General features: G+C 35.5%; 1 protein-coding gene across 5 annotated transcripts in view; it reads right to left on the reverse strand.

Moving 5' to 3' along the window:
- The window catches only part of LOC106460238 (disks large homolog 1-like), a 238,958-nt gene that overhangs the window by 224,744 nt on the left and 4,499 nt on the right, over positions 1-9,715 (reverse strand). For 4 of the 5 annotated variants that reach the window (XM_022387146.1, XM_022387141.1, XM_022387135.1 and 1 more), the window contains exons 2-3: positions 8,508-8,564; positions 613-744 (exon numbers count right to left, since the gene is read on the reverse strand). In XM_022387146.1, the coding sequence (XP_022242854.1) occupies positions 613-744; positions 8,508-8,564 (189 nt within the window). The remainder of the gene's footprint in view (positions 1-612; positions 745-8,507; positions 8,565-9,715) is intronic. The other variant, XM_022387152.1, reaches the window with a different exon arrangement.

The raw sequence follows: 9,715 nt of genomic DNA on the forward strand, positions 1-9,715 counted from the left end.
AAAACACAGGTTTCAGAAATTTGTACCATCTGTTTATTTATTGCACCATTGTGGCTTTACTATAATAAAACATATATATATATATATATATATAACAATGATGATTTAACCATTCTAAGCTGTTCCTGCACTCCCACCCTTCAAATAAAAATAAAGCTCTATTTTCAGGAAATTGTCAATTCCACTTTTAACCCTTGTAAAATGTCAGCTTCACTACTGTTGACAGCAATTCATTCCGTAAGTACATTACCCTGTCAGAAAAATAAAACAGTCTTAACTTTTGTGCAATTCCTTGCAATCCCTATTATGAACCACTATATCATGGTTTATGATATTGGAAAAACCAAAAGATCTAAGAACTGTTATAAGAACAACTTAACTGCAGATGTTTTTTTCTAAATTCCTCAGAGGTATGTAATATAATACAAATTCATATCTATCTTTTATCTGCTAAGAGTGACAGCCCAATAAACTTTTCATTCAATAACACAACTCATTGATCTGGAATGTCAAGAAACAAAAGATTCTATCAAATACTATCTATATATATAGTATGATATTTCAAACTGTATGGTTATATAAGATCATCAGTCTCTAATAATCTTAACTCACCTAAAAGTGCCTGAAAAAGCCTACTTTTGAATATTTTGATAACCCGTTCAATGGCATTCTTTAATTGTTTGTCTTGTGTGCAAGTCAACTTGTGATGATACTCTTCCAAAAGTTCCAAGGCTTGATGGGCCTCTGAAAATATTTTTAAAAATTATCATTAATAAACTATATCAACTTTTGCCAGTCAGCAACAAAACCCAATATTCTCACAAATTTCACGTAAAATATGTAAATAGCTTCCTAAAATCAAAAATAAATATAAACTATTAAGAACAAAAAAATAGAAGATTGCATAATTAGCCCGACACTTGCACATATACACACATCTATTAAAATGTAATAAACCAAAGTTATATTCACCTGCACTGAAAATATTTCTGATAGATAATTACCCCTCTCACAGTTACAGCTATTCTTGATTTGACTGCCCTCTAGTGCCAATATTTTTCCTCTCCATTATTCTTGAACTCCCACCTAATTCTTTGTTGTTCAGCTACATTTAAGCATTAAATTCAGCATGCAACAACCCTCCACCAATAGGTGTGCAACACCCCCTCCTATCACAGTTGAATTCCTCTAAGCAGTGGCATCCAATCTTCCCCCTCGAGATTAGGCATATAAAACAACACCGGAAATGGGGAGGATAGGTGGGAAGTGTGAGAGGAGGTATCTATCAGAAATATATTTTCAGTGTGGGAAAAGATTAACTTCCAGCACAATTACATATGTTCACTCACAGTTACAGCCAGAATCCCACAATTGAGTAGGTGAAAGGACCAATATAAAATTACCTAAATGAGCACCCTTCAAAAGCATCTGAATAGCACCCATGGAGTGTGCCACCCAAACATAGAGGAAACACAACCATGGGAGACTGCCCCACATTTGAACCAGGGATACTCTTCACCCAATTGGAACAAACTGGTATTTTGTCCCAAACAAATGGAAGAACAAGTTATCCATCCCAAATCCAAAAGGAAGAGGAATATGTGTAGAATGGCTAGGGTACGTCAAACTGTAATTGTGATGCCAAATCCAGTCCAGATCAGTGGTGCCAGGAGGAAGTTGAACAGGGCCATAGTAGGAAGATGGTCCTCAACCATTCACTTAGAGTCTAGGAACCAAAAGGGAAGAGGAGCCCCATTCCAAGAACCTAAGCCATTTTGTGCACAAATCCACCACAACCTGTAGCAAGAAACTCCAGGAATGTACATCCAGATGATGTCAGGAAAGTGGAAATGCAATGGGGAATATGAATTCCAGATCAAAACAAATCAGGATTAGGGATGTAACATCCAGTCCATGATGAGGACTTACGTTAGCTGGTCCAGCTCCAACCAAAACCAGGAACTGATACCCCGGTATCAGTAGGAAAGAGGGTTCCCAACCAGAGGAGCAAACTGCAAAATAGAAAAATGCTATCCAGACTAGCTGCATCTGGAATAAAACATCAGACCCATGGCAGGAGGATAGTCACACCTTCTACACAGGCAGAATGCCACTGTCTTACTCTCAACTGAGTGGAATTGTATACACTCAGGAGGATTCCTCCATGATCAACCACTCCAGCAGCTAGGAACTGGGAAGTGGTAAAGACTCTCATACTCCACTGGAAGAAGGGTGGCAGAAACTCACTGAAGAGTCTGGAAGAAAGCATCATCAAGGAAAGTGCAATGGGTGACAATAAAACCCTATTTAGAAAATCAGACCAATCCCAATTTGGCAATCTAATAAACATTAGAGATGGGCAACAATCTCTTTTTGCTTTACTCATGTTAGTCCATGAGTGTAAGATCTGGTACAAACATATCTAGTACGAAATATATCACAAGGAAGAACTTGCAAGAATTTTGAAATTAACCCCAAGTAGCAAGCAGTAAGTCTGCATTCTTACAATGCTAATAACTGGGTTTTGATACCCTTGGAGGGCAGAGATCACCCATTATACAGCTTTGCACTTAACCAGCCAACTGTTGAAAATAGCACCCTGATCTGTACGTGTCTCTTCCAGTGCTCATAGCTATGCTGTTCAAAGTTCTGCCAATTCCTCAGGAATGGACTGTACTAATTTATATACCAATAGCTAAGCTTCAGTCCACTATGTGAAGTAGTCAATAGCAATATATATATATATATATATATACATATACTGATCACCTTTCTCTTCGTCACTTGGAATGGACTGATAATATCCAAAGTTATCCCCTTCAGAGGAGCCCAAAATTCTCTATGGAAGTTTACCCTGTCTTGGCCAGTTCTTTCTCTGTGCAGCACACACAGTACAGCATTCACACCAATACCAAACATCTCAACTCAGATGCTGCCAGAAGAGTGGTATCAAATGTCAGCATAAAGTGCAATTAATACCTTGGTGCCAATCAGTCTTGTGTGATGCAAAATCTGGAGATCTTTTGCCTTAAAAGCTCTTGGGATCACTACTTTCAGCAGTTTGAGAACCACAGCTTAGTGGGTTTACAGGGACTGTATAGCACACCTTTCTGCACTGGTAACTGACAATACAAGTACCACAGCTTATGTGCATCTATTCTGTGCTCCTCAACTAGTGCTAGTCATCCATCCTACTACTTCATGGTTTGACTTTATTATGGTGAAAAATGTATATGTCTCAACTCCCACATGTTTCCAGGATCAGGACATTCCACAAACAGACAAGATCTCACTATGCTGCAAAATAGTCAAATCCATGTTTCTGAGTTGCAAGCCTGGGTGATGCACAATGACAAATTTATGTTCCTACAAAGTTCTTATTAAATATTCTATCATCCCTTCAGGATTTTTAAAGATAATTAGTCATTTCAGCAAAGCCTGATCCATCCCAGATGGTGAATCTCCTATCATATAAATAGTGGCAATTGTGTTTTACAAAAATCACAACTGCAAGCAGTCATTTCTTTGTCATAAAGTATCTGTTTTGGTGGTATTAGTGTACATCTGGAGTAGGCAATTACACATTACGTAACTACAATAATACCACCTCAATTCCATTGTCACCTCTGTTGACTTCAACAATAGCTTGCTGTGTCATCATGGATATGCCAGCATTGAAGCATCTACTAAAGCAAGCTTTAAAGACTGTTAGTGAGAGTAGACAATGGGGCTGCTATTTTGAAGAAGTTATCTAGAAATTGTTGGGAAAACTGAGAAAACTACAGGGTTCCCACTTGGTCATAGGTTGAGGCCAAACTCTCACGATGGTTATATTAGCCAGGTCCATAGAGACTCCATCTCTCTCTTAACCACGAGCACACACTTCCCTGGTTTTAGATTAAAGCCTGCTTTATTTATCCACAGAAATATCTTTCTCAAATTCTCAGTTACAGATTCAAACATGTGACCAAACACCAAAACATTATCAGTGTAGATCAGGCATCTCTCCCCTTACAATCTCTTCAGTGTAAACTCTGAATAGCATGGCACAGAATTCATAAAAACCATCTCTTGTGCTAAAAGCAATATTAAGTCTGCTCTCATCATCCAGCTTGACTTGTCAATATCTGGATGTTAGATCTAAAGTGTTGAACCAACAGAATCTTTCTAACACATCCAGACATTCATCTGTTTACAATAAAGAAAAGCCATCAATGTAAGTTACCACATTCACCTGTCTAAAACACAGAACCTAGGCATGCTTTCCTTCTTCCTGACAATCACTACTTCATAATCAGTTGAGTGTTAATTTACTAAAAGAATACAATTCAACCCATCTACTGAAATCATCAGTAATAACCAATAAATAACAATTACCATCACTAGATTTAAGATATGGCCCATAACATCTACTCCTATTATCTCACTAGGTTCCACTGTTTTCCATAAATCCTGCTGCCATTTTTGATTAAACTGTAGTGTGATATACTTGATACACTAACAATTTTAATATACTGTCACATACTAAGCCAAAATTCCATTCCTGATACTCTATCAAACTTTTTTGAACAATTAGATGACCAGCAGTCTGGTGATCATGTATTTCAGTTAATATAGCAATTCTCAGTGTTTTTGGAATTAGTCAAAGTTCACTACTACTACAGCCTCTCCTGGCATAATAAAGGATAATGTTACTTAAGACAATGTTTCAATTTTCTTAGTTTCTACAGCTATAGATGAATTTTAGGACAATTCCCCAGCCTTTAAATAACCACATATATGTTTATGATCATTGTCTATATTGTTCAGTAACCAATTGTTTTCTATTGCTAATGTTAACAATGGTAAAAAATTTTGGTGACAACTTATTGAGATCAAACTATATAGTCTCTTCTGGGAGATTCACAGGATGCCCGGAGAAAGCATCAGGCAACTGATTCTCTTTTACATTTCTATAAATAATTGAAAAAGATTAAGTCCTGGCATTTCAAGGCCCAATGCATTAGCTAACTAGTTTACCTGTTTGTAACCATTTTAATGCAGCATGGTAAACAATAACTGTGAATTCTTCTCCATTAAAATACATCTTGAAATTCTCTAAATCCCAAATTACAGATAAACAATTTAACTCTGTAGTTATGTAATTCATTCCTGCTGCATTCAGTGTTCTACTAGAATATGATATGATACCATTCTGACACAGAACTGCTTTCACTCCAACATTTGAGGCATCTGTATGCAAAAAGTGGTATTGATCCTTTGTTGAAAGTTCCAAAATGGGGCTGTTCTCAATGCTTACTTAATTTTTTGGAATCCATCTAAACACTTGCGAGTCTAATTCCTCTTGACACACTTTCTCCTTAACTGGTACAAGGATTCAACAAATGTAGCAAAACTAGAAATTAACTGATTATACAGTGTTAACATACTTGACCCTTCAACTGCCACATTACAGTGTCATGTGTGATACTGCTGTGCTGAATAAAAGTAAAAAATTGACTTATCACATTATAACCGATTACTTAAAAATAATACTTGATATAATTATTTAGTGGTGGGACATACACAAACAATATATTAATTGTAATTATTTTTATTCAAAATTTTTGAAGTTGGTGATACTCAGCAAAACATGGAACAATAGGTAATGCTACACTACACACACTGCATATGTATCTGGACTTTTCATTCTTTTTTGCTCTTCTTGAAATATTACTGCAAATGTGGCAGTACCTTGTATGGTTCTGTTTTGAAGCTGTTGGTGGAACTAGGGATGGAAAATGTCTCTCATTAAGATGTAGAGACCTCTCTATTGCTGGTAAATTAGATTATCTTCCTCATTTCCTTGACAGAGTTTGCATGTTGTACTTTATAAATAACTGCTTCACAAGTTGTTGTTGAGAGACTTGCAATGGTGTATGATCAGTTTGAGGCATCAGATAAAGAGCATGTGAATTTAACAAAAATATATCAATATACTGCCTTTCAAAGGCAAGAAAGTGAACTCAGCATCATATCTGACCTATCTACTGCCCCCATGTTCTTATTGTATTCCAAAACACACATTTTTCACCACTGTGATGATCTTTCTTTCCAATTTCAACCATTACATTTGTATGAAGTGTAGTCAGCATACAAACTTCTCATTTGTCTTTCAATTTCGATGCCATCATTGAATAAGTGTGCTTGGTTTCAACCTCACCTTTTTTTTTAGTTTAGGATTTAGGACTGATAATTCTTTCCTCTGCTTTTTTTTACAGCAGTTTGTTTTGTTTTTGTGTAATCGACTAACTTATAATGAGCTTGTGTAGCAATTATCAACATATAGAGAGTGACCTTTGTTCAGATAAGGCTCTAGTAATGTTGTTAATGTACTTCCCAAAAATCCTGGGAAACCAGAGCAGTTAAACAATCAGTATAAAACAATAGAGTTCAACACAAGACCAGTTTCTACCTCATAAAGAAAACATTTTATGTCAAATCAATTTCTTTTTGAAGGAATATACTGCTTGAACCCCAGTGATCATTTGAATAAAATCAAGATCTTGCCTATGCATAGATATTCAAATGGATATATTATTTCTTCGTAACTAAGTTTAGCATGCATGATTACACTCCTTATCCTGTGAAGATTATCATTCACTTTCTGTTTCAAGTTATCACAAAGGTGTAATAAACAAAAAAAATCAACAAAAATCTATCCCTGAAAGTAATGAAGTCAAAAAATTGGCATTTTCAACAATTCATCTTAAATCCAGTACTTGTTCAGACTTTTTTTTTCTTTAACCATGAACATACATACATAAAGCTATGAAAACATAAATTTCAGCATCAGTTGTATCATTCCAACATCACAAGTGCAAGTGTTCACTCATTCCCATTGTCTTGATTACATATTTGTAGTACCTGCTTATCTCCTTTGCAATAGTTGATATGAATGCAGGTGAGACAAAATGTTCAAACACTTCACATGGTGTTGTGCTTTAATCAAACTTCTTACCTTGCAGTCCAGAAATTGTGTTGCCATGTGTGTCCACTTTCAATTGAAAGTCAGCTTCTGTTTTCCATGAAAACACATTGGTTTTTTTTATTTGCAGCCTTGTACTGAGTCATTGTTTTCAATGTCATGTAACATGTGTGGGGGCCCCCATTGGTCAACATTGTGGTCTTCTATGCAGAGATCCCCATTCTGATATTAATTTTCACTGCTATCTGTATATTCCTTATCCATTTCAAGTTCTGAATCTTCCTCCAAATCAGATTCAGTAGTTGTAAGCAATTTAGAAACTTTATTTTCCATAACAATACAACTCTTTCTCTTTCCATTGTGAGATGCTGTGATTGGGTATATTCTACTCTGCACAAGAAAAATGCAGGTGTTTCAAATAAAGCTGAAGAAAGAAAACATTTACTGGGCCAAAGGGGTGACAGATGTCATTACTGAACAGCCACTCTCCAGCTCAGCCAAGTTTACTTTGTAGGAATAGTGATCAACAGAAAACCCAAATTGAGTATACTCGATCACAGCATCACAGGAAGTTATATGAGAATGGAGTATACTCGATAGGAACAGTTAACTTGTTAAAAAATTACTTAACTCCTTATTACAATTCTTTGGAGTAATTTAAAGCCCTAGATAGGATACTTCTGGTTGGCCGAATTTACTATTTTTCACACTGAGATTAGCCATACGAAGCATATAAAAAACTAGTTTAAAGTCTTTGAGGTGTTGCTTAAAGCACTCTTGGTCATTTAAGGACCTTATCCTCAAGTCTTGGAAAAGTGGCAAATGTGCATTTACAACCAGAAGACATCATGTTGAATTGATAAAGTTATTATCAGGTATAAACACAGTTTTAGGCTTATCCTCAACTTTTACAGGTTTTTGCCAATATTCACTTAAATCTAGAATGCTGATACATGATAAAGGCATTCAGATGTCACTTATAAGAGGTAATGGATACTTATCAGTTTCTGAGACCTGGTTTATCTTTCTGTAGTCCACACAGACCCAGAAATCATTACTCTTAACAAAAACTACTGGAGAAACCCAATCAACCCATCAGAAAACCTTTACTCAATTTATTTGTGAAATTTAAGTTAGCAGGCAAATATCAAAATGCTTTACTAAATTTTATATGCTTTAAAATTAAAATAAATTTCAAACAGATACTTACACCTGAAATACTGAATGCCCTTGATTATTCAGTATGAACTCATACTGTCAACAAAACATGTGATTATTAAATTTCCAAATGTCCTTTACACATTGCAGATAATGTGTCATCCATAATTATCCACTGTTCCGCATGACCTATTGTGCACACATCAAAAGATTTTACATAAGGTCTGTTTTCCCACCATAACTTAGATTTTATTAAGAGTTGCAGTCATGATGAAATTTTGGTAATGGGTATACAGGAGAGAAGGTATCTCAGAGGTAAAGTACTGTTTTGAAATTAATTTTAACTCTAAAAAATGTAAAATTAAAAATCAGGTAGACTTACCTCTGAGATACTGAAAGCCAGAATATCCACAGTGTAAAGGATGTGGGAACCATGGAACTTGCAAATAAGCAAAAATATAAAACAAGCTACAGAGCAGTAACAAAATATTTTAGACTACAACAAATGTATAACCAAACAGCCCAAATAAAAATACAGAACCAGAAAATAACTTCAAGAGCTGGATTCAAGAGTGGGATCCGAATCAGTTCAAACAACATTTTAAAACGTGTACTATTGACTGATAAGGCTGTATGTATATAAAAATGCACACAAAAAAGCATCCATGTTAGACTTAAAAGGAAAAGAAAATCTGCTCAAAATGGATTATTATTATTCTCTTGCTAGCCTACAACAAAAACAGCTTGGTATATTGCACTCAAACCTTTTCTAAAATACTAAACAATGTATTGTAAAGGTCGTAGGGGTATTGAAAAGTTGATTTGTTTCTTCTATTAGGTCATCAAGAAATTAATGTCGCTTTTTCTTAGATGAAAAAACCCAAACAAATTATATATCAAAACAAAACATTTATTAAATAGTTTCCATTCTTATCGATTATGCTTTTCCATCTTACAAGCAGGTTGTTAATTCCCTGATTAAAGAAATCATTTGGCTTTGAAGCAAAAAACATGTTGATGCTCTCTTTAACACCTTCCACATTAGCATACGTTTTCCCATTAAGATGGTGTTCCAGCAAACGAAAAAGATGGTAATCTGATGGTACCTTATTTGGAAAATATGATGTGTGGTGGAGAATTTCCCAACCCAACTCCATAATATTGTGTTGCATCAAACATGCCACATGTGGACGTGCATTGTCATGGAGAAGAATACGAGTGAAGGGTGTTTCTGATGAAGGACTTGATTTAAATGTTCCAGTTGCTGACTATAGATCTCTGCATTGACAGTTAGCTGTGGATTGAGGAGTTCAAAATGAATTACTCCTTTGATGTCCCATCGAATGTAAAGCATCACTTTCTGCGGATGGAGTCCAGGTTTTGGGGTCGAAAGTGTTTTTTTTCTAGGACTGAGCCATTGTTTTTGGCATTTAATATTCGCATATAGAATCCATTTTTCATCACAGGTGAAAATTCTGTCCAAAAATGGTTCAAGTGCATTATGTGCCAAGAAAAGGCAAAGCAACATTCACATCTTGGAAATAATGATCATCGGAGAGTTCGTGAAGCAACCCAAACTACTTTCTTTAT

This window comes from Limulus polyphemus, unplaced genomic scaffold (genome assembly GCF_000517525.1).
Source record: "Limulus polyphemus unplaced genomic scaffold, Limulus_polyphemus-2.1.2 Scaffold32, whole genome shotgun sequence".
Lineage (NCBI taxonomy): Eukaryota > Metazoa > Arthropoda > Merostomata > Xiphosura > Limulidae > Limulus > Limulus polyphemus.